The sequence below is a fragment of the Marmota marmota genome, unplaced genomic scaffold (assembly GCF_001458135.2).
Source record: "Marmota marmota marmota unplaced genomic scaffold, marMar, whole genome shotgun sequence".
Taxonomy (NCBI): domain Eukaryota; kingdom Metazoa; phylum Chordata; class Mammalia; order Rodentia; family Sciuridae; genus Marmota; species Marmota marmota.
In genome coordinates, this window is record NW_026000294.1 from 8,431,342 (window position 1) to 8,456,465 (window position 25,124).

The 25,124-nt window shown below is 34.7% G+C and overlaps 1 protein-coding gene across 1 annotated transcript in view; it reads left to right on the forward strand.

The window, feature by feature from the left end:
* The window catches only part of LOC107155639 (vascular endothelial growth factor receptor kdr-like), a gene marked incomplete at its 5' end in the record, with an annotated part of 118,367 nt that overhangs the window by 41,306 nt on the left and 51,937 nt on the right, over positions 1-25,124 (forward strand). Inside the window, 9 exons of the mRNA XM_048797237.1 lie at positions 856-960; positions 2,130-2,243; positions 3,369-3,457; positions 4,549-4,756; positions 6,475-6,566; positions 7,796-7,918; positions 8,025-8,136; positions 21,027-21,126; positions 22,555-22,660. Coding sequence (XP_048653194.1) covers positions 856-960; positions 2,130-2,243; positions 3,369-3,457; positions 4,549-4,756; positions 6,475-6,566; positions 7,796-7,918; positions 8,025-8,136; positions 21,027-21,126; positions 22,555-22,660 — 1,049 coding nt within the window. The remainder of the gene's footprint in view (positions 1-855; positions 961-2,129; positions 2,244-3,368; positions 3,458-4,548; positions 4,757-6,474; positions 6,567-7,795; positions 7,919-8,024; positions 8,137-21,026; positions 21,127-22,554; positions 22,661-25,124) is intronic.

A 25,124-nucleotide genomic window follows, 5' to 3' on the forward strand; every position in this document is an offset into this window, starting at 1 on the left:
AGAATTGTATTGTACATATAACATGCAACTAAAAGATTTTAGATGTACAATCTAGGTAATCTTAGAGAAGAGAAGTCCCTTAACTTCTATAAGACATGTTTTTCTCATAAAAGGGAGACATTAGGACTGATGTGTATTTTCTTACATTCCATCACTTTTGTGGGAATTCAGTGTGAGAACATTTGCCAATATGTCTTACAAATTTAAAGTACTTCACAAATGATAGGGATTGGTTTTCATTAGAATCTCTTTAACAAAAATTTCTTGGGCTATAGGAAGCACAGAGTCTTTTCCATAAATAATTGCACTTGAATGACTTCAAACTTAGATCCAGAATATCAGTAGCTAATGTGATTACTAATAAAGTATATTACTTGGAGACTTACAACGTTTAAAAGGTATATAACACTTTTACCTACTGAACTAGTATGTGTCTGTAGGCCATTATGGATCTTCCTCAACCCACAAAGTTCTTTGTCTCCATGGCTGATGTGGTATAACCTTTCATTCGCTTGCTTCATACACACATATTTGCTAGGTATCTACTATGTATTAAACATTATCCTAGCTGCTGAGTATATAGTTATTAACAAGAAAGTCTTCATTGAACTTACATTCTAGTGTGGTAGATTAATAATAGATAGATACAACAATAAATGATAAATAAATATAATATTATCTAGTAGTTAAGTGTTATAGAGGAAAACAGCATTATAATTTTACATAGGGTGGTCTGCAAAACCTCCCTGTGAATGCTTTGTCTTTGGGATGCTGGTATTCATTACAAGAACTCAAATGTGCACTTTTTTCTGAGGTCTTTCACAATTGCTAATTTTTACTTCTTGTTCCCCTCAGGCAAAATCCTGGGCCATGGTGCCTTTGGTAAAGTGATAGAAGCTTGTGCCTTTGGCATCGACAAAGCTTCAACCTGTAAAATAGTGGCAGTGAAGATGCTAAAAGGTAATATTTCTAATGCTTTGGAAGCCATTGAGGAACATCTATAGGTATATTTTGGGGACAGGTAGAAAACTGTACTGTGAAAGACATGAACTGGAAGTAAAGGAGGTAAATAAATACAGCTTCTACCATCATTCCATCTTCATGTTCATGAAAAATAGCAGCCACACAAGTATGACCAGTCATTGTGGAAACTTGTATGACAACCTGTTTATCTCCTTTGCATACAACAACTTAAATGCAGAAGTAATGACCTGATATATATATATTTTTATTTATATATAACAATGGAATGCATTACAACTCTCATTACATATATAGAACTCAATTTTTCATATCTCTGGTTGTATACAGAGTATACTCACACCAATTTGTGTCCTTATACATGTACTTTGGATAATAATGATCATCACATTCAACCATCATTAATTACCCCATGTCCCCTCCTTTCCCCTCCTTCCCCTCTGCCCTATCTAGAGTTCGTCTATTCCTCCCATGCTCCCCTTCCCTATCCCACTATGAATCGGCTTCCTTATATCAAAGAAAACATTCAGCATTTGGTTTATAACCTGATATTTTTAATTGCTGGTAACATCAGTATAAGTCCTTAATGGTATTTGGCTATCAGAATCTCAATGTATCAGTGGAATTATATGGTATCATATATACTTGAATAGAAATCCAAGTGAATTCTCCACTGGTCATGATGCATCAATTATGGTGTGTTTTTAGTCTTGAATGGATAAACATGTGTCTAAACATTTGAATACTATCCAATCCATGCCTCTGATTCCACATGTCCACAAAAATCAATATTTAGAACAATCTGGGCCAATTAACTCATTACCTCTTATAGTACAGTAATTGATAAAATGTTTATCACATAAAGGATTATATTCTAAGAGTACCTGTTTCAAAATGAAAAATCAGAAACGTTATTGAGGCTAATACTGCATAGAGCTCAGAGTAGAGGCCAATTAGGACATGCTACAAAGATATTATTTGTTTAAAATATTGTTTGGAAAGGATGACAAACCAACATCTGAGTGGTTGTGTTCCAGACTTTTCTGCCAGAATTCCTTTACCAGGAAGTTGTATTTCATATGCTCCACCATTACTCTTAGGGACAAAAAAAATTCCTTTTGTATGATTATTGTGTTTATCTCAAACAGATTGTGCAACATCCAATGAGTGTAAGGCTTTAATGTCAGAGCTGAAGATCCTCATTCACATTGGTCACCACCTCAATGTGGTCAACTTACTGGGTGCCTGCACTAAGCCTGGAGGTAAGAAGACTTTCATAGCTAGACAGATCTCTTTCCTAGAGGTTATATGCTCAGAAGCAAGGTAGTCCCTGATTTAGATGACTACCTGAATTGCATGTGAGGTTCTTATAACTTATAGACTTATCACACTTCATAGGATCTCCAGAACTCATGTTCTCAGCCCCCTGCTCTAGGGAAGGCTGTACAATATACAAAGAAATTGAGTTTATGTCTAAGATTCCTGCTAGCTCAACATTGTATCTGATCTTGGACAGGATAGTTAGAGAATTTGCCAAGGAAATGTGAAAATCTGTTCAAGACATGGTACTTTCTAGACTTCTTGAGTCATCTATCTTACCTTCAGTGTACTTGCTACCATAGCCTGAGGAGGGTTTCACCCACTTTTTCAACAAGCATATTTCCATGCCCTGTCCATTTATATATTTCTTCTTTACACTAAATCTAAAACATTTTGTTTCTTCCCCTATGACAATTCTACTGCACTGTCCTTTCACTTGCCTTTATTTCAAACAGCATTTTCTAAGCACCCACTGATTTTAGCTAGGGTCTTCCTTAAGGATGTTAGGGGAGAGCGGTGCTGCTGAAATAAATATGAATAAAATACACATCAAGGCAAACACAAATAAACTTGAAAGCCATGAGCAAATTGCAGAAAAATTTAGTCCATTGAGTGAACCTTTTAGAAACGAATTTTATCAATAAAATGATGGTGGGGTTGGGACAACAATATATAAAGTGGGAAAGGTAATATAATGCCTAAAATATCCAACGAGTTGTGTTCACATTTGCCTTGGTCATTGGAGTGTAAACTGTCCTATTAATTCTTTCATATTTTATGCTGTACATCTTAGGGAACTTCACAGGTAAGCTCAGCAGGATTATTAACCTTATTTTCCCCTATTTGCCAATCTCACTTTTTCATCTTTCAGCAGCCAGCATGTTTTTGAGGTCAGTCACCATTGTATCCAGCTCAATTTATCCATCAACTAGTTTACAACTAAAGAGAGTTAATGAAATTTTAGGATATTCCATGTCCAACAGGTTACCAAGGTCAGAGTAGCCCAAGAGTTGGCTACCTTTTACTATCTTTCATGAAAAGATGACTATAGATATTACTTTTGGCAGGTCCTTTGATGATCATAGTAGAATTCTGCAAATATGGAAACCTAGCTAATTTTCTGAGAGGGAAGAGAGGAGATTTTATTGCTTCCAAGGTAGGTTTCTCCAACTGAACCCCACACTCTATTCCACGTTTTGAGTCTTCTCTGGAGATTTTATGATGATACATAGAAAGAGGGAGAAGGGGATAGCAGAGGCTAGGGGATTATTAATCAGGAATAATAGTATGTACACTTATGCATCCAATAAAGATTTGAATTAAATTACCTCTAGAATCACTTCCACTGATGTTGCTTTGAAACTGGCACTCAGAATTCTGTCATTAGCTGAAATTATAACTTTTGTGTGTGTAATTCTCTTATATTCTGAGGCCCAAATTGGTGAGGTATGCCAAGATTCCATTATGCCTTTAGGCTTTCATAGACATGCCGGATCTCTCTATTTCTTTGAAATCTGGGATGAAGCTCTATATTTTGGATAACTTCCACCATTAAGGAAATAGTTAAAGACATAGATCTCCTGTTAGCACTTTTTTATTGTCCCCAGATATACATGTTGCAACTGTCCTTGTCTTCCCAGAGAAAAGCTGGTTTCTCCACTTCACAAAGTACTGCAAAGTGTTGTACGTGATCATTATGTTGTGATTTATTTTGAATTTTTTTGATATTGGGTATTAATTAATAAAATAACTTCTAGAATCCATCCAACTGATTAGGAACTCTGAACTTAGCTAGCAATTTATTATTTTCATCAATGAGTTCCACCTCAGTCTATCTTTAGCAAATGGAAAGGAAGTAATCATAATTTTAAAACAGAGCTGACTCCCTTCTATTTGCCCAATTTCTGAGCATAGGAAAATGATAATTTGACACCATTTGAACTACTGCTGGTTATGAGATATCCTTGTCCTATGCAGGCCTGCTGAATTCCATGGCAAGGTAACATACTCAGATGGTCAACTCTCAGCAATTTCCTCCCACTAAGGATAAACTAGCTGGCATTTTGATATAGGTAATAGAATTTTAGATTAGCAGTCATCACTCTCAGCTTTGCTCTCAAATTATGTGAACTCACAGAACTCTCTTATACCTCTCTGGTTCTCAGCTTCTCTAATGAAAATAGAATAAATTGAATTGGATGATTCATAAGTTCTCTTCAAACACTGATGATCTGTTTAAATTCTCAGTCCCAGCTCAATATGGGAAAAAAAGTGAAGACTATTCATGATTCTGACAGTGATCTCACTCAGCTAACTAAGAATCATCTGCAGAATGTGGCTAGCACAGGAAGTTCCATCAGTTCTGGTTTTATAGAAGACAAGAGTTACAGTGAATCTGATGAGGAGGAAGAAGCTAGCTGCTACCTTCTGGGGGCTACAACAACCCACCATGTAGGTAAGTACAAGTAGACCCTTTCCTTATGGCAAAACCTCAAGGCTAATGAGGGTATGAAGTAAGGAGTCAGTGGGCAAATGAGGCCTAATCAGCAAGACCAGGCAAAGTTAAATAGTGGAACTCCAGAAAATCCCATACCATTTTCTGTAGCCATTTCTATCTAACATGGAGGACTTTTGCTGTATGCTGAACTTGCACTTAAATTAGCAATCAGAAGTATCTTATAATGATGATATCCCATAATGTTTTAGACATGTACAGTTTCCAAATCATTTTTGCATGAAGGTTTTCCTCCATATTTCCCATGACATGGTTAGAGGTGCTTATTCTCATAACAGAGGAGTACTATTACTCAAAGTAGGGATGATATAAAAAATATTAACCTATATTAACTCCATCTCAAACTGTATAATATATACTTAATTATTAACAAATAATGTGGATGACTTTACAAAATATTAGTGTGTAAAACACAACATATGATTAACAGACATTAAGATATTTTCTAAAATAGAGACTAATATAAATAGATACCTAGTGTATCCATGGGCTGGGATATACCCTTTATTTGCTGAATCATGGAAAAGTTTGGACAGGAAAGAAGTAACTGGAGTGTTGGAGTAACTTGGGTATCTTGGGATATAGCTGTTTCCAAGCAATGTGAAAATATTTCAAGAATAAGCAACTATTAGAGCTGTACAAATATATAATAGATTTTCCAAAATGGAATAAATAAATATTTATAAAAAAACAAATTGAACTCAGGCATCCCACCTATTCTTATTTTACCCAACATTCCAGTCAAAACTGTCAGACTTAGGCATTGACCTTGAGTGACATTACTCTTGTTCTACCTGAGGTTTCTGCCTATTACATTAAGTGCTACTTCTGATCTTCCCAAGGTGGTTGTGCTCTTACTCATCCTATGTTCTTTTATTGTCCTGTTGGTCAGAAATAGACCTTCATCTGTAGTATCTGTCTGGCTTATAGAAATGAAGTAATTTTCACTTTCTTGAGAATCCTTTGATCTGTGTCTTATTACCTTGAAGAAGCCACATCTCTTTTATAGGTCTCAGTTTCCCTTCCTGTGAAATGATGGAAGGAATTGGTCTAGAATCATTATAAAGGACCTTCTAATTATATTTTGGGGATGGCATAACATCAGGAAGAGCAGAAGAAATTTCTTTGAACTTTATATGTTTTGATAAAAATGAAGAGAAGGGCAAACAAGCAATAAATAGGGAATATACATGACAAGTAAACATTCTGATTATAAAAATCCAGTCCTGTTGTCACCATTAATCATGGATATTTACTGGAGATTCCCAAACTTTGCCTCTAAAAATCATCTACATTCTCTTGTACTCAGAAGAGGCAAGGGAATATCAATAAACCACTTATTATTTTTTGAAAGACAGACCTGTCTTTCAAAAGAACTTTCAACAGAACATTCAAGGAATGAGCTGTTAAATCAACGGAGACACAATTTTAGATTCTTTTCCTGCACAAGGATTTGAATCAATTACTTAAAAACACACATATTATCCTAGTGGAGTAAGTCATACCAAGGCCTGTTGTAAAAAAAAATTGTCCCTTGTTCTCTATGGTTTCATGGAAATAAGGTGTCTTTCCTCTACCTTATGATTACCTATCCAGGATTATGGGACATTCTTCAACTCTTGGCCATCTGTAATATTCTCTGTTCTTCCTATTCTCAGATGACCTCTTCAAGCATCCCCTTACCTTAGAGGACCTCATCTGCTATAGCTTCCAAGTAGCCAAAGGAATGGAGTTCCTTGCTTCCAGAAAAGTGAGCATTCATTATTCTTTTTCCTTCACTTCCATTCATTGGAGATGCAAGGAAGATGGATTATAATGACCACAGTGTCCATGGTAGCTGTTTTTCTTTTTTAATAGTCTTACCTTATGCTTGTGTTCCAATTTTCTCTCTCCAATTAGTCTTTGAAAAAATATGCATACATGCATTCACCTTTGAGACAGCTACTCACCTGCCTTCCTACAGTTTTGGGGGACTTACTTTTCAAACTAATTTAGAAGGTGACTAGATTAGGATTATTTAGACCTGTTAATTACGCACATTATTTTATACTGAAAATGAATTTATTCAGCAAATATGTGGTGATTGTCTGTAATGTTCTTTCTGCTAAAAGCTGAGATACAGACATGAAAGATGCAGTTCTCCTTCCTCAGAATCCAATAAGAAAGATATACTACATATAATATAACAGGATATTGTCTAGGATAGAAATATGAAATAAATGCTTTGTGATTGCATAGGAGTAGTCCTGGAGAATCTGTGAAGGTTTCTAAGAGAAAGTTATATTTCAGCAGTATAATAAAGAAATGAAAAGTTTAAGATATATAGGATTCAAGGAGGTAAATGTGGCAGGAGGAAGATGTAGCTGAATACAAAGCTTGGCATAGACTGTAAAGGTTTTGAATGCCATGCCAAGGAATATGAACTTAAATGGTTTCCAGTTACTGTAAAATAAAAAGCTTCTAAACAGGCATTTTACATGATTAGATTTGTTTCTTAGGAATTAAATTTTGATAGCTAGAATGGGTGATGGACTAGTCCATGTGGCTAGAATGAAAGCAGAGAGAACAGTTAAGTAACCATTGATGTTGTTCAAATGAGAGAAAATAAGATCTATTGTAATTCAGGGCACTAACAGTGAAATACAGTAGGAGAGAATGGATCTTTTCTAAGGTAAGATAGTCAACGAGAGTCCAAAGAACAAAATATGTAAGAGTTAAACAGGTGTTATCATTCTATAGATTCTGCCTACCCTGCCAATTTCCAAATGGATCAATTTATCTGTGTAAGGTACTTTGTTTTCTGGGGCTGGGCACCTCTGTGAAACTTCCTTTTTCTGGTTTCCCATTCGTTTTCAACTCCATGCTCAATTTCCACTTCTCCTTTTTCTTTTTCTTTTTTTTTTTTGGTTGAAAGTCTTTTAATCTGTACCATCCTAGGGCCCCAAAGCCCTAAGAGCCACCTTCTTCTTTTTTCTTTAGTGCATTCATCGAGACTTGGCTGCTAGGAACATCCTTCTAGCTGATAACAATGTTGTAAAGATCTGTGACTTTGGTTTGGCCAGAGACATCTACAAAGACCCTGACTATGTCTGGAAAGGAGATGTAAGTTCAAAGTTCCCTGGCACAAAACAGCAGACAACTACTCTTGCCTCTAATGGGGTTACAGTCTCTATTCTGAGGGTTTTCTTCTATCTTGTTTTTTTTTTAGGCAAAACTCCCACTTAAGTGGATGGCACCTGAAGCCATTTTTGACAAGGTGTATACAACCCAGAGTGATGTGTGGTCCTTTGGAGTTCTGCTTTGGGAAATTTTTTCTCTGGGTATGTGAGTTTGTTTCTGATCAACCCTTTTCATATGTAGTTACGGCTGTTGCTGCAACAGAGCACTTACAGACCAGTTAACATTGCACACAGTCTCAAAGTTTAAAAGATCTAACACTATGGATACAATGAAATCATGCCGAAAAATCTTGCTACCAAGAACCAATAAAAACTATCTCATAATTTTATTGTATATTAATTTGTTAAGTAAGTACTTATTGAAAATTTTCTACATGCCAGGCATTTTAAGTGCTGGGGACCCAGTAGTAAACAAAGAAGATGACAGTTCCTGGCACTATGGAACTTACATTCTCATCAAAAGAGACTGACAATAAGAAATTAATAAGTAAAATATGGAAAATATTCAATGATATTAGCTACTGTGATATAAAATTGAAAGCTGGGAAGTAAGATAGGAATATTGGGATTAGGCAAAATGGGATAAAGTTCTAAATCCTTTAAATAAGGTAGGATTCACAGGAATGTAAATATTTCAACATAGCCCTGAAGAACTCATGGGATAACCTGTAAAACTGTGGAGGAAAAGTAATTCTGTGGAAGAAAAATATCATATGTAAAGATTCTGAGTTTAGAGTGTACCCAGTGGGTTGGAGGGTCAAGCAGGAGATATTATGAATGAGCAAAGTGAGAATACTGCAGTGTGATGTGACATTAGGGAGAGAAGGGTGGATGTAGATCAGACAGTGTTTTGATTGCAAAAAGATGTTAAGTAAATTTTCAAAGATTTCACAAAGTCCCAAGACTGATTTCAACCTATCTGACTCCCAAGCTCTCATAGATACTGACAGTCTTGCCCATAATGTAAATGGTAAAACTAACATTAAAACCAGGCTTCCTGACTCTGGTCCTACATTCTTAATAGTAAGAATAAAAACTTAAGGTGCAAAGCATAGAAATGACCAAATACAAGGCTTTTAAGAAAGATAGCTTTCTATCTGTTTGTTTTGTGCCTTGCAAAAGATTATTTTCTTCTCATGACTCTAAATCATTATTCTTTCTATGATGCAGGGGAATTTTTATTAAAATCATCCAGGCATGCCTTTTAGAAAACCAAGTGAATCTAACTTACAAAGTAGATATTTAACTCAGGATTTGTGTTACTAAATATAGAGAAGTATTCATGGCTTTGACTGTTGAGATTTAATATAATGGAAGATGTTTGTGTTGTTTATCAGAGGCTGCTTTTGTGATTATATAGGATGTCTGGGCTCTTGGTCTAGACACTTTTTCGTTTTTCTTTTTTAGTACCAGGATTGACCCCAGGGGTTAATCACTGAACCATATCTCCAGCTCCTTTTTATTTCTTATTTTGAGACAGGGTCTCATTAAGTTCCTTAGGGCCTTGCTGCATTGCTGAGACTGGTTTCTACTTGAGAACCTCTTTCCCAGCCTCCTGAGCCATGGGGATTACAAGAATGCACCACCATGCCTGGCTTTGTCTAGACTCTTGAGGTGTTTTAGAGGCAAGAGAATAAAATATGTTTGATGAACAGGAAAAAGACACAATTTAATATTTATCTAAAACACATGGTGATCAAAAATAAAGAAGTACACTGGGACAGAAAATAAGCCATTATTCTTGTTGGCTTATCTCTGTGACATGAAGTTTTACTTTTGGGCTGTCAAAAATCTATTTTTCCTCTGTATATTAGGCATTTTTTTTATAAAGTATCATGGAAAATTTGTTTATTTTTAAATTTTTTACATTATTTATTTTTGTTTCTGAAAGCCTCCAGTATGTGGATGTCTGTCAAATTCCTGAGGTTTGGAAAATTTTCTTATATTCTTTCACTGGAAAGTGTATCTATGTCCTTAGCTTATATCTCAGAATACTGTTTAATTCAAATGATTCCTAGGTTTTCTTCTTTTAAAGTTGTCCCATATTTCCTGAAATTCTGATCATGGTTTCTTTTTGTCTTTATTGCTGATTGAGTTTTCAAGATCACATACCTTGTCTTAAAAAGCCTAAAAATCTACCTGCTATGTGGTCTTATCTATTAGTGGTATTTTATACTAAATTTTTTAAATGGTGTATTGAATCTTTCACTTTTAGGATTCTTTTTCAGAATCTCTTCTTATTGAAGTAAACTTTTACTTAATGTATAATCTCAGTTCATTGCTCAGATTTCTTTTAGTTCACTGTTCATTTTAACCCTCAACTTTTTGAATTATTTGTCTCTTATTTCATCCATTTGAATATGTGGATTCATCTATTGGTTTATTGTCAAATTTTGAATCATCTTCTTTCCTTTATTTCTCATGTTTCCTGTATTTCTATATTGAGAATTGCATATCTGCTGAAATGGATCTCTTTCCCACTGTTGTCTGAAGAACCCTTTTATTTTATATTAATTTATTATATTTTATTTTTTTGGTTCTTTTTAGTTATAAATGACAGTAAATTGTCTTTGATAGGATACTTTAACTTTACTATGTGTCTTGAGAAAGTGGTAAAACTTTGTGTCAAAGAACCCAGTCAATGTGTTCAGTGTGCTTTGATCAACTTCATCCACCCATTTTGAGGGGAGATGATGATCACATTTAAAAGTAAATCTTGAGTTCAAACAATATATTAATAAGTAATTAAATTTATTAAAAACATTTTCTATAATTCTATAATGGTTAATTTGAATTGTCAATGTGATTGGATTAAGAGATGCCAAAGATTAAGAGGCTTCCGAGTGGGCTGGGGATATAGCTCAGTTGGTAGAGTGCTTGTCTTGCTTGCACAAGGCCCTGGGTTCAGTTTCCAGCAACACACACACACACACACACACACACAAAGTCTTCTGGGCATGTAAATGAGGGTGTGTTTAGGAATGATTTGTTTGTGGGATAGGGAACTGAATTGGAGCTCCTCCCTAAGTGTGGGTAGCACTGTCCAATAGGATGATGGCTTAGATGGAATGAAAGTTGGAGGAAGAATGAAGCAGCACCAGATTTAAGTTGGATTCTTCTTGAATGAGTTCTCATTTGCTGATTCGATCACCTCAGGATATCAGACTCACTCCTTCCCTCTTCCAAAGCCAGTGATTCTCCAAGGACTTTCAAAAAGCCTTTGGTCTCAGGCTAGGGTAGCATTGTTGATCCCTCTTGTTCTGAGGTGTCAGTGTCTTGGACTATGCAGCTACTAGATCTTCCATCTCTGCAGCTTACAGACAGCCATTGCAGACTATCGAGTTTCTGGTTGTGTAAGCCAATCTAATAATTCCCCTTTTTACAATTATACTTCCAACTGATTCTGTTCCTCTAGGGAACCCTGACTAATACAGAAATTGGTACCAGGAGTGGGCTCATATCTGTGAATATACAGACCATGTGGTTCATAAGCATCTGGAACTCTTTGGAATTGGTGGGAGGAATTTTTAGATGTATAGCAGTGCAAGCTGGAAATGCTTTATATTGTTGGAAACAGAGATTAATACCTGATTCTGGTGGGATCTCAGAAGACCAGAATGCCAAAAGGACTATGGACAGTAAAGGTTGAGAAAAGGAGGACTGTATTGGAATTTGGAGTAGAGGCCATTTGTGTTATGTTATGGCTGAGAAGTTGTCTGCATTTTGCCCTTGTCCTGAGACTTTCTGTGAAGCTGATTTTAAAAGCGATGAACTTCTTAATCTGGCAGAAGAAATGTCTAGGCTGCATAGCATTTGGGTGGTGGCGTGGATATTTCTGGCAGCTTTTAACCAAATTTGTTGTGATAATCAGAAGCAGAAAGCAGCGCAGAAAGATTTGAAAAACTTGGACTTGAAATGCAGGAATAAAACTGGGGCCAAGGAAGTTGCAGTTTTCAAAGACATTACCACCTCTAAGAAATGCTAAAAACTTTGCCCAAAGATAATGAGAAAGATGGCTTGAAGGCATCTCAGGAGCTGGCAAGACTATAGCCATCTCAGATTCAAGAAAGTAAAAGTAAAAATTTTCTTGAGAATGGACCAATTGGGTACCCTTCTTGCACAAGGGGGACTAGGAAGTTTTTACAACATGCTCAGCCACCCAGGAACTCAGGGGTTGCTGCAGCCAGTATCCCTGGAGGCGTAGACTTTTAATCCCAGCAGTGAAAAAGCTGATTATAACAATTCCAATAGTTCTGAAGTGGGAAATGGTTGTAGTATCAAGGCAGACCTTGGTATCAACCATGTAGTGCTGGTTCTGCAGGAATGCATTGTATTAGTGTTATGGGGTAATGGGAGGCTTCCACCAGGATTTCTAAGGAAGGCCTGGGAGGCTAGGCAAGGTGTAGCAGTGTTGGATTCCCTTCTGGTAGCTCCTGAAAGGGAATAGCATGGAGATGTGAAGAGAAATTCAAAGCTGCAGTGGAGATCCCTAAGATTAAGAAATACTAGTAACAGGGGACATCATCATAGGAAAGCTGCAAGAATTGAGTAGAGACAAGCCATCAGAAAGGCCACTTGGGCTGCAACCAACAAGGCCAAGAGGGGGCATCTGCACAAGTTCTTTATAGAGAACATCATAGTGTCATGTGCTCCAGATGCCAGATACAGAGCTACAGGACTTGTTTGCCCAGCTGGATTTTAGTCTTGCTTTGGTCCTATCCATTTTTTTTCTATGTCCCCGTTTTTCTGAATGGAAATATTTACTGGGTATAATTATATATTAGATATTGTAAATTGTTTTATTAATTTTATAGGAGCTCACATTACAAGATTGCTTTAAGCCTCAGAGAAGACTTTGGCCTTGAACTTTGAGTAATTTTGGAAGTGTTGAAACAATGGGGACTCTTGGGAATGGACTAAATGTATTTTGGATTGTCAGAAGAGTGTGACCTTTAGGGGGACAATGGTAGAATGTTGTTTTGGATGTGAGGTGTCCCCCAAAATTTCATATGTGAGACAATGGAAGAAGATTCAGAGAAGAAATGATTATAAGAGCCTTAATGCAATCAGTGAATTTATCACCTGACAGGATTAATTGAGTGGTAAATGAAGGCTGATAGGATGTGGCTGGTGGCAACATCCATGTCAATCCAGAAAGATTGGGGTTGTGAGTTTGAGTACGTATTTGTATATGGCAAGTGGAGTCTCTCCTCTCTGCTTTCTGATCATGATGTGAGCTGCTTCCCTCTGCCATATTCTTCCATCATGTTGTTATGCCTCACTTGGATATCTGAGGAATGAAGCCAGCTGTCAATGGACTGAGATCTCTGAAACTGTGAGCCTTCAATTAAACTTTTCCTCCTCTACAATTGATTCGATTGGACTTTTACTCCCAACAGTGAAAAAGCTGACTAAAACAATTCCAATAGTTCTGAAGTAGGAAATAATTGTAGTAACAAAATAGGCTAAAGCATAGTATTTAAACTTTGAATTGATATTGTACTACATAGAGCATGAAAATAAAAGAAAAAACAGAATGAAAAAATATTAGAGAGAAAATAGAAGAAAAAGAAGTAGAGGTGAAAACTGAATATATGGAAATAAAAAAGAAGAAAATATATAATGTCTATATCCAATGAACATAGTATCTCAAATAACCAAACAATCCCCCCAAAAGAAGATAAAAGAAAAAGGAGACAAAGCAAGAATAAAAGAGCAAAATAACACAAATAACATGTAAAATGAAAACAAAAAAGATAAAATAATCCTAAACAACAAAATGAACAAACAAAAATATATGCACAAAAGAAAACAGGAGGGAGGAAGCACATGGAGAGAGACAAAAGTAGGAAAATAATGCAAGGGAAATGTGAGGCAGAGATTATAGAAATAATAAAAAGAAAAACATAGAATGATTAAGTCCAATTATTATACCCCAATATTTTATATTAATTTAATTAAAAAGTGAAGCATGATGGCTCCTTCATGCCATGTGGGTGGCTGGATCAGGAGGATCATAGGATAGAGGGTCATCTTGGCAATCCAGAAAGATCCTGTCTCAAAATTAAAACCAAGTTGGGCTAAGGAAGTTAAGTACCCAGATCCATGACAAAATAAAACACAACAAACAGTAACATACACACAAAACAAAACCAAAACAAACAAAAATAGCAAGGTTGAAGAGAAGATAGACAAAGGAGGAAATATCATGGAGAAAGAAAAAGGTGGGGGAGAGCATAATCAAAGGAGAGTCCTGCAAATACTTCCAGTTAACAAATTATAGCATTAAAGATAAAATAGCATAAAAGTAGATTAAGGAATACAATATCAAAATTATGGAGAAATACCTCCAATCTACATATAATTTTATACAGTGAAATAAGAACTGATAAAATGGAAGATTCAAATATTAGTTTTATTGATATATCTGAGATGGAGGGAAGTTTTAGTGGGCCTTGCTATTTTGTATTACACTGGATATTGGGAGATAGACTACATATACTCAGGCCTCAACAGCATAACTTCTTAGTGTCTGTAGGTATAAAAACAGCAACTTCATCAGCTCTCTCAGCTATATATTTATTATTTGACCTTTCTAGATCAGTCTTTTGCTGCAAATGCTTCCCAACATTCTGGGTCTTGAGCCTGTCCAAGTTTATCTTCCTTCACCTGCCACCTTCTGGCGAGAGCCCGTGTAGTTCCAGTGTTTCTATGGCATTCCTGGGTACCTAAAATCTCTTATAAGTGTTTTATATAACCACCCAAATGTATTCAACTCTGTCACCTGCTCTCCCCAACCCCCAATATCCTGCTAAAGCAGTAGCTTTATATTCTGGTGAAACGACTTGTCTTGAGGGCTAACCACATATGTCTCCCCAAACCTTCTCAGGGACAGTCAAGCCGAGTCGAAATCTTTGCAACTGGGGTGGGTACCCTGCCCTCAGAAAGATTTGTAGATATGTAAAATACTTTTCTTTTTTTATTGAACAGTAATTTTATCATGTAACTGCACCCATCTGTCTCAACATAAGTTGAGACAGTAGCTGCCAGATATGCAACTTTAGTCCTGGTAAATCAACATATATGGTTAATTGAAATTGACAAGAGTGTTAGAATACATAATGGAGAAAGGATAGTTTTTTTTCAATAAATGATGTGGGGAAAACAACCTCTTGTGTAAAAATGACATTCAACACTTAAATCAACTCAGTGTTCCATATTTTCTTTATTCATTTATCTGGGTGATATATAACTTGGATATTATGATGCTGGTATGGGCAAATATGTTTTGTATATTACCCCAAAATCATAGGAAACAAAAAACAAAATCAGGCAAATATGATTACATCAAAGTAAAAAGCTGTACTGCCAAGAGAAAAATTAACACAGTGAAAAGACAAATTATAGAATGGGAGAAAATATTTTCAAAATATACATAAGATAAATGGTTAGTATATACACTTTATGAAGAACTAAAATTAATAGAAAGAAAAGATAACATTTTTAAATGGAAGAAGTCTTGATATTAATTTCTCAACATAAATGTGAATGGTAAACATGTATTTTAATAAATGCTTTTCCTCAAAGTACATTGAGTTGCCACTTCACTCCTGTAAGGATAGGTATTTTCAAAAAAACAATAGGTGACTCATTGGTGAGGTTATACTATTGGTGGAAATGTAAATTATTTTTTTAAATATTTTGTATAATGAAGTGCTAATATGCAAAATAGTCTGAAGGCTCCTGAAAAAAATTTAAAAATAGAACTGCCATATGATTCAGCCATCTACTTCTGGGAATATAGTTGAAGAAAATCAGTATGTTGAAGATATTTTCACACTCCTATGTTCATTATAATATTATAATAACTGAGATATGTAATATAGTATGTGTGTATGTATGTATATGCACAGAGAAAATAAAATACTATCCAGCCTTTAAAAATGAAATCCAGCCATTTGTAATTACAGGGATGAAATTGGATGACATGACATTAAATGAAAGAAGACTATCAGAAAACTTATGCATGATCTCACTTATATGTATATTCTAAAAAAGTCAGATTTATAAAAACAGAGAGTAGAATGTTGGTGTGTGGTTACTGGAGAGATGTTTATCTAATGCTAAAAAATCTCAATGATATTTAGTAAGGAAGAACATTGATTACAATATCTGTTTGACATTAATATGTATTGTGTTAGGAAATTAATATTCTAGAAATATTTTGTATTGTGTGGGCTATAGTTATAATAACTTATTTTTAATTTAAAATTCCTAAGAAACCATATACTAAACATTCCACTAACAAAAAAAGATAAATAGTTTGTTATGGTTTGGATATAAGGTGTCCACTAATAAACTCATGTGATAGTCAATGAAGGAATGTTCAGAGGTGAAATAATTAGATTATGAGAGCTATAACCTATTCAGTGGATACATTCAAATGATGGATAAGTTCAAAAGATTACTGCACTGGGTGATAACTATAGGCAGATGGGACATGGCTAGAGGAAATAGGTTTCTAGAGGTATAGTATTGGGAGTTATATCTTGTCCCCTGGCTTTACCTCTCTACTTCCTGGCTACCTTCATGTGAGCAGCATTCTTCTGCCTGCCCTGCTACCAGGATGTTCTGCCTCACCTTATTCCTAGAACAATGGAATCAGCCAACCATGCACTGAACCTCCGAAAAAAGTTGTCCTATCAGATACTTTGGTCACAGTGACAAAAAGCTGACTAACTTATAGGTTAATGTTTATGTTTATTAGTGTAATTTAATCATTTCATAATGTATATTTATCAAAATATCACATTTAGGAGTATGAATATATTAATTTCTGAATTTTCACTTGTATCCTTAAATAAATTGTCCAAACCCCATTTTGTGACTTACACTTTTAAAGTATATTACATAAGATATTCACTGACTATAGCTAAGATTTTAAAATATAGCAAAAATGAATTGTTTTGAAGGGTCAAGTATCTGTTGGCTGCTGTCTTATATTTAAATTTACATGATAAGTAAAAAACACTTATACTATGATTAATCTTATCATCCCTTTAAGTTAAAATAGAGCCTTGTATTTCCATTGCATTCCACAGAGCAAGACAATTTACAAAAATTTGATGTAAGTTATCACATCCCAATATATTTTCTCACTGACTCACAAGTTGTTGTTGGACCTCAATTCCCTAGCTTTCTTAGTATATCTGTTCTCTAGCCTTGCAGGAGGAATTATGAGTGTTTCCTAAGGTATTATCTTTGTCCATGTTCCAATTAAAAAGTTGGAGCTTTTAACTGGCACTTCTCTCCAAAGAACAGTTTTTCCTAGAATATCTAGGGAATTTGAGTTTTGGGGGGGGGGCTGTTTCTGAAGTCACTAGAACTATATTCTCTGTCATTCCAATTCTCTTTTACTTTAATCTGTCTCCTAGAATCTTTCTCCTAGATCTACCATCAAATATGGAAAGGCTTATATGGGAAATAAAGTGATTCAAGAACCATCAGTGCTACCCTATATACTTTACTGGTGAATATGGTTTATCTTTCTGCTTCTGGAATAGCAGAAATAGCAGAGAACTTGTATTGATCCTAGAAGGATAACAGGCCCATAGGTGGGCTCTCCTTTGAGCATCTGGTATATTCAATCTCATGGTAGATCTCAGAGTAGCAGAAAGATATACATGAAACTTCCAATTTGACACTAAGCAGTATTTATGCTGTAGTTGTACCTCATGGCTGAACTTGTATCCACTGGCTGAAAAAAACACCTTAAGCAATATCAAGTGACAAGGGTTGACCCCAACAGAAGGCATGTAGGCCCTCGTTTTAGTAGGTAGGCTTACCAAATAACCACAACATCTTTGGCCCACAAAAGATACTAACAATTTTTATGTCCATGGGTTTTGAGAAATAATAGTTAAATTTATAACTATTAATGTTATTTTACTTGATATAGTCTTCATTCAAAAGCCAAGCCCAGTGATTAACATAATGAAAGTCCAGGCAATAGGTTTTACATATGAAATGTCACTTTTGATGGTAACTGCTAAAATTCAAACATCAGAATAAAGTAGAATATTGTTTCTATGTGTTTAATGTTCATTTAACATCACCATTTGTCATGTATTTATTTAAAAGTAGGATAAAGAAATGTATACTTATTAAATACTTTAGAAGTTTATTTCATTAGATTTATAATTTAATTCAACAAACATTTGCTGTGTGACATTCACATTAAAATCACTGTAGGATAAGACTGTTCTTTATCCTCTAGGACTTACAGGTAATTTGGAAAAAATACAGCCAATTAATTCTGTGACAAGCCCTGTTGTTGAGAGCCACAGCCGAAGGGACCCCAGCAAACTTCCCAACTAATCGGCCTCAAGAGCAGGAGGAGTGGGGGAGGTTGAGAGGCTTGTGGGAAGCAGGTGGTGGCAGTTGGGCTCTGAGGGAATTCCTGAAGAGCTGTGTGGTGTGGTGTGTGTGTTCTAAAAATAAAGTTTGTTTCTTTTGACAAGTGGCTCCTGAATTGTGCCCAGCCAGACTGCGGCACCCTATAATAGAGATTTCGGTAAAATGTAAAAGAAAATATGGAGGATGAGGTTAGTTTCTACTTCTTGAGGAAAAATTACATCTGAAAACTCTCCTAAATAATGAGCAAGTTGCCTGCGGTTGTGGCTCAGTGGTAGAGCCACAACCATGTGTGAGGCACTGGGTTTGATCTTCAGCACCACATAAATAAATAAAGTAAAAAAAAATCCATTGACAACTAAAAAATAAATAAGTAAATAAAAGAATGAACAAGTAGAATTGGACGTTTAAGGATACGAAGATACATATGAAGTTTGGAGGAGTCATTTCTGGGAAAGGTAAAGATTAAAGAAATTAAAGAATTTCAGGAGACAGTGTAAGTTAAAGCACAAAGTAGAATGGTAGTTAGGTGATTTTTGTTGTTGTTGTTGTTGTTTATTTGGTACTGGAGAGGAGATTTAACTCAGAGGTACTCAACCTCTGAGCCATATCCCTAGCCCTATTTTGTATTTTATTTAGAGATAGGGTCTCACTGAGCTGCTTAGTGCCTAACTATTGCTGGGGCTGGCTTTGAACTCACCATCCTCCTGCCTCAGCCTCCTGAGCTGCAGGGATTATTGACATGTGCCACCATGCCCAGCTAGGTGATGGATTTTTAAAAAGATATTTGCATAACTGAAAATTGTAATTTAGGATATAGTTCCTGGGGAGGAACAGATCAATTATTAATACTCAAATCATACAAAGATATATATCTGTCCAAAGTGAACCTAAGGATAAGGCCAGTACTATATACACAATATATTCTTATGGCATAAACACCAAAAGGTAATGTTTCTGCTCTTTGAAGTGACACACAGTGCACATCTAAAAGGGATGATTCTTTACCATCTATCTCGCAAAGACTCCTAATATTTTCCACAGAGTGAATAGCAAATATTCTGCTCTAATATGTTCCAGAGATTACAACAAATTTACTTAGAGAACTCTGATATATGTTATTTTAACCTTTCTATTTACATCAGGCAAATTAGGAAATGAATTACACATTTATAATATAAAGATACTTACAGTCTTAGCATGTCTTTGTTAAGAAAGCATGCATTAGAGAAAGCTATTATGAATTCAGGAAATTGAAAAAATAGATTTTCTTTTGTGAATTTCATCAGTTTTCATGATTTAGAAAATAATTATCACTCGTGATACATTAATTATTTTAGCTATTGATAATGACTATTGGTCCCAAGGATATGAAGATCCATTCTTATAACTCCAATCTCTCAGGGTTGTGTGACACACAGGTTGGAAATAATTGTTCCTTGATGATGACATGTGCTTATATCTATAATGCCTAAAATATAACAAGAGTAAAACTAACCAAATAAGTTATTTAAGGCAACAATGGAGAAGTAACTAAAATTAAGAGTATCTTACAGGTTGCCTTGAATTAGCTAACTGATCAGGTTTCTATAGCATACTTCTTGAAAGTTAGAAGGTTGATGCTAGATGATTGATGTAATTTCTCCTCATCTCCAAGTGTATTCTATTTGATAATCTGATAGTTTATTAGAATTAGTCTTGATTTTATCTTTGGCTTTTTCTTTGTCACTTCTGATTTATATTTCTTAACTACCAGGAACATTTTGGGGGGAAATTTTTGGGGTGTATAAATGACCAATCACCTTGGATTTTCAAATGTTTATTTAAATAAAATTTTGGCAATGTTGATACCACCTTTAATCTCAAAGACCTAGAACACTTATTTTAGAGTTTCAGTATTTACTCAATATTATGTATCAGATATCAGTAGTGATTTTGGAAACTATGTATTGACATAAGTGTACGAACTTGTGCTAAAACATATTTTGTAATACGCTTAGCTACTTTAAATATGATTCAAATTTGGAAAGTGTACTTTAGTTAACTATTACCCATAATATTTTGTAAATAAGTTTTCATTTTATCAACTTGAAATTGACTTTCAGACCTTATTTCTCTTTTGGATTTCCATGCTACGAGGACTATATTTCTCAAATTGGAGGCATACCTCCACACACTGACTAGAATTCTACTCCCTTGTTTTTCTTTATGCCTTAGTCATAGGAGCATGGCAGGTTAAAAATTAATATGAGAACAGCTTTCAGAGACTTCAAATAATAGGACTTCTTGGACTAAACACAAGAGTTATGGCTGAATATATCAATTAAAAGCATTAATAAATGTGAAGTCAATGAAAATAAATCATTAGTTTTTGAAAACCTCCATCTATCATATCAGTGCAATTTTGATTAGAATTTTCTGGGTAAATACTTTCTGTCAGACCTTCAAACAGAGATATCAGCCAAGATTGGGAAATTGGATGGAAGTCCTGTGTCTCATGTTCTACATAGATACAGAGCTGTTTGTTCATTCCCGGAGTTTTCTTTAGGTATTTGAGTCATAAGAACTTGATAGATTGCTTACCCATGGGAAAATATGTGTCTTTTCTTCTATTCCAGGTGCTTCACCATACCCAGGAATGCAAGTAGATGAGGACTTCTGCCGTCAGCTTAAGGAGGGAACAAGAATGAGATCCCCTGAATATTCCACTCCTGAAATGTATGTTCTACAAATGAAGAGCCACCAGACTTAATTAATTTGGGAGGAAAGGATCAACATAAACACAGCGGGTTGTAAAATTCAACTTAAAAACTCTTGTTGAATGCTAAAGTTGTCTTTTGCTCTCTTAAAGTATATAGTTATAATTCAAAGGGAACTATGAAATAGATGATTAAAATTTCATATGTAGATGCATATAGTGAAATATTCATTACATTTGTATTATGAAACACTCAGGAATTAGATAAAACCAGGACACTGGCTAGTTCCTTTTTAGCCACAGATTTAAAACATAGAAGTCTATGTTTTAGCTATTAAATAAAAAATTGCAGCCCAGATGTGTGATTTCCTGACACAGCCTTACTGGGCACTGAAAGAAGATATGGCCACACAAATTGAAACAATCTGGAGAAATAAAGTCTGAGAGTGAATTTCAAGAATCTCCAGAATCTCTCACTGGCCCAATAAATAAATCTAAATAACTTTAATCAGTGGTAATCCAATCTATCACATGATGCTATGGAAATGTATGAATGAATATACCATAACAAATCCCATTATATATAATTATAGTGTACTAATTCAAATAATAATAATAATAACAGAATGGAAATCAATAGAGTAGAGCAAATGGATTTTGGTAAGATAAGAGAGGGAAAGTAAAGATACTGGGGAATGTGATTCATCAAATTATGTTATGTGTAGTACAAATATGGCATAATTAATCCATTCTTATATGTGATTATAAAACCATTATAATTAAAATGATGTTATCCATCATAATTAAAAATATGTTCTAAAAGCAAATGGAAAGATCCATCACTCCAGAAAGTTGTGTGTATATATATATAAATACTTTGGTTTTCATTGAAGAGTAATTTCAATGTGAAACTGCAACCATTACTTAGTTGATGGCTTATTTATCAAAACCATTGGAAAGTACAGTTTGGGACTCCAGTATTTGAACTAAAATATATAAAACTGGAAGTTTTTATACCATTTCCCAAGGCTGTCTAATGCTACTTGAAGCTAAAAATTGATCCCGAGGAGAGCCCAAAGTCCAAGAGAATTGTTGACAGTTAGCCTCATAAAATGCAATGCTCTCACCACTCATACAATTCTTGTACTGGTAAAGGAGCAAGTGACAGAAATAAATGCTACCTTTCTCTCCTAAACCTAAATATAATTGATTCTTTACATTTATTTATGCATACAGAGCTGAAAAATGTGGTAATGGTGGGCACATGTACGTAAGGAACAGGTATGGGTTAGGCAGGCTTTATTAGTAACTGTAGTATAAGGCCACAGTAGAGAATGTGCTTTGGGGTAATTGTGAAGACAAGTCCTAATGGATCACCCATGTAAAAAGTTATAAAAGAAGTATAACTGGTGGATGGAGACTACCTTAACATTTTTCCCAATCTATAGCTACCAGACCATGCTTGACTGCTGGCATAGTGATTACACAAAGAGGCCCAACTTCTCTGAATTAGTCAGGCATCTTGGAGATCTCCTTCAGGCCAATGTTCAACAGGTATGCATTACTTCCTTAATTTTCTTATTCATTAACTTTAGACTGTTGAAAACAGTTTCAGGAGTTGTGAATACTGCAAAAATTGACCATGATTTTATGTAGTTATCAGGAAATTAGTAGTCTAGATTGTGGGAGAGTAAGATGAATAATTTAATGAGTGGAGGTAAGCAAAATAGGAGAAATAAGAGAAAAATAACCCCTGCAGAGGGTACACATGATTAATGATATTGCCAGTCCTTCATCAAAATATTTTTTGGGCAGTGTGTTGCTGTAGTCAAAAGTATTTACAAGGGCTGGAATTGGGACTCAGTTGTAGAGTACTTGCCTAGCATGTGTGAGGCACTGGGTTTGATTCTCAGCACCACATATAAATAAATAAAATAAAGGTCCATTGAAAACTAAAAAAAAAAAATTAAAAAATAAAAAAAAATAAAAGTTTTCACAAGACTGAGGCAGGTGGATCACTAGGATCCACAAATTCAAGACTAGGCTGGGTAGCAGAGCAAGACACTCTTAAAAAATTACTAAACAAGCAAGAAAGAAAACAAACCTATAAATGACATTAATGAGGGAAGTGAAAGACCTCTACAATAAAAGATATAAATCACTGAAGAAAGAAATTGAAGAAGACAATAACTGGTTAAAAGACTTCCCATGTTTAAGGATTGGAAAAATTATTATTATTAAAATAATAATAATAAAATAAAAAAATAATTAAAATAAAAATAATAATCAATCTACAGATTCAATGAAATTGGGATGCCAATGCCATTCTTCATATCACTAAAAAAGCACTCAAAAATTTATATGAAAGCATAAAAGACTACAAATTGCCAAAGCAATTCTGAGCAAAAACAGTGCTGGAAGAATTGCAATACCCAACTTCAAATTGTATTAATGTGACATTGTAATATATAAAAGCATGGTATTGGCATGAAAATAGATACATACACCAGTGGAATAGAGGACCAAAGAATAAACCCAAACATGTGCAACCATTGGATTCTCAGCAAATTAGTCAATGCATTTTTAAAAAATACAGCCTCTTCAGTGAATGATAATAGGATAATTGAATTTAAATCACAGAATATTTAAACTAGACCCTATCACTTATGCTGTTCAAAAATCAACTTACTTTACAAAAATCAACTAAAATTCAACCAAAATGACTCAAATACCTTAATGTAAGGCCTGAAACTTTGAAACAACTAAAGGACAACATGGACAAAACAATTCAAGATATAGATATAGGCAAAGATAACCTAGACAGGACTTAAATAGCTCAGAAAATAATGGCAAGAACTGACAGGTGATAATATTTAAAATTAAAAAGTGTTTTAACAGCCAATGGAACAACCAATAGATTGAAGAGAAAGTCTACAGAATAGTAGAGCATCTTTGCCATATAATCATTTAACAGAGTATTAAAATCAAGAATATAAAAAAATAATACCCCCATCCTTATATCGTTCTTGTTTTTATGGAAATTCAGTTTTTCTTTGTTTAGTATGAGGAGGTCTTTGGTTTGTCATATATACCATTTACAATGTTGAAGTAGTTTCCTTCCATCTGTACTTACTCTAGAGTTTTAAACATGAATGTGTGATGAAGTTTGTCAAATGCTTTTTCTTTATCAATTGAGACAACCATGTGATTCTTGCCTTAACTCTGTTTATATGGTGAATTACATTTTTTGATTTGCCTATGTTAAACTAACCTTGGATCCGTGGGTTGAAACCCATTTGATCATGGTGTACTATCTTCTTAATGTTTTTGAATGCAGTTTGCCAGTGTTTTATTAATGATTTTTTCACCTATATTCACCAGGAATATCACCCTATAGTTTCCTTTCCCTTATGTGTCTTTGTCTGGTTTGGTACCAATGTGATACTGGCTTTATTCAATGAATTTGAAAGTCTTCCCTCTTTTCATATTTTTATGGAATTCTTTAAAGAGGATTGATATTAGTTCTATGAAGGTCTAGTAGAACTTGTCTGAGAATCCATCTGGTCCTGGGATTTTTTTTTCATTGGAAGGATATTATAGCTGCTTCAATTTCATTGTTTGACATCAATCTGATTAAGTTTTCTATGTTCTCATGGTTCAAATTATGTAGGTCATATGTTTGTAAATTTATCAGTACCTTCAAGAATTGCTAGTTTATTGGAGTAGAAATCTTCAAAATAGTTTCTAATGATCCTCTGAATTGTAGATGTTTCTGTGGAGATATTTCCTTTTTTTTTAAATTTTTTATTGTTGGTTGTACAAAACATTACAAATTTCTTGATATATCATATTTCACACTTTGATTCAAGTGGGTTATGAACTCCCATTTTTACCCCATATACAGATTGCAGAATTACATCAGTTACACATCCATTGATTTACATATTGCCATACTAGTGTCTGCTGTGTTCTGCTGCCTTTCCTATCCTCTACTATCCCCCCTCCCCTCCCCTGCCCT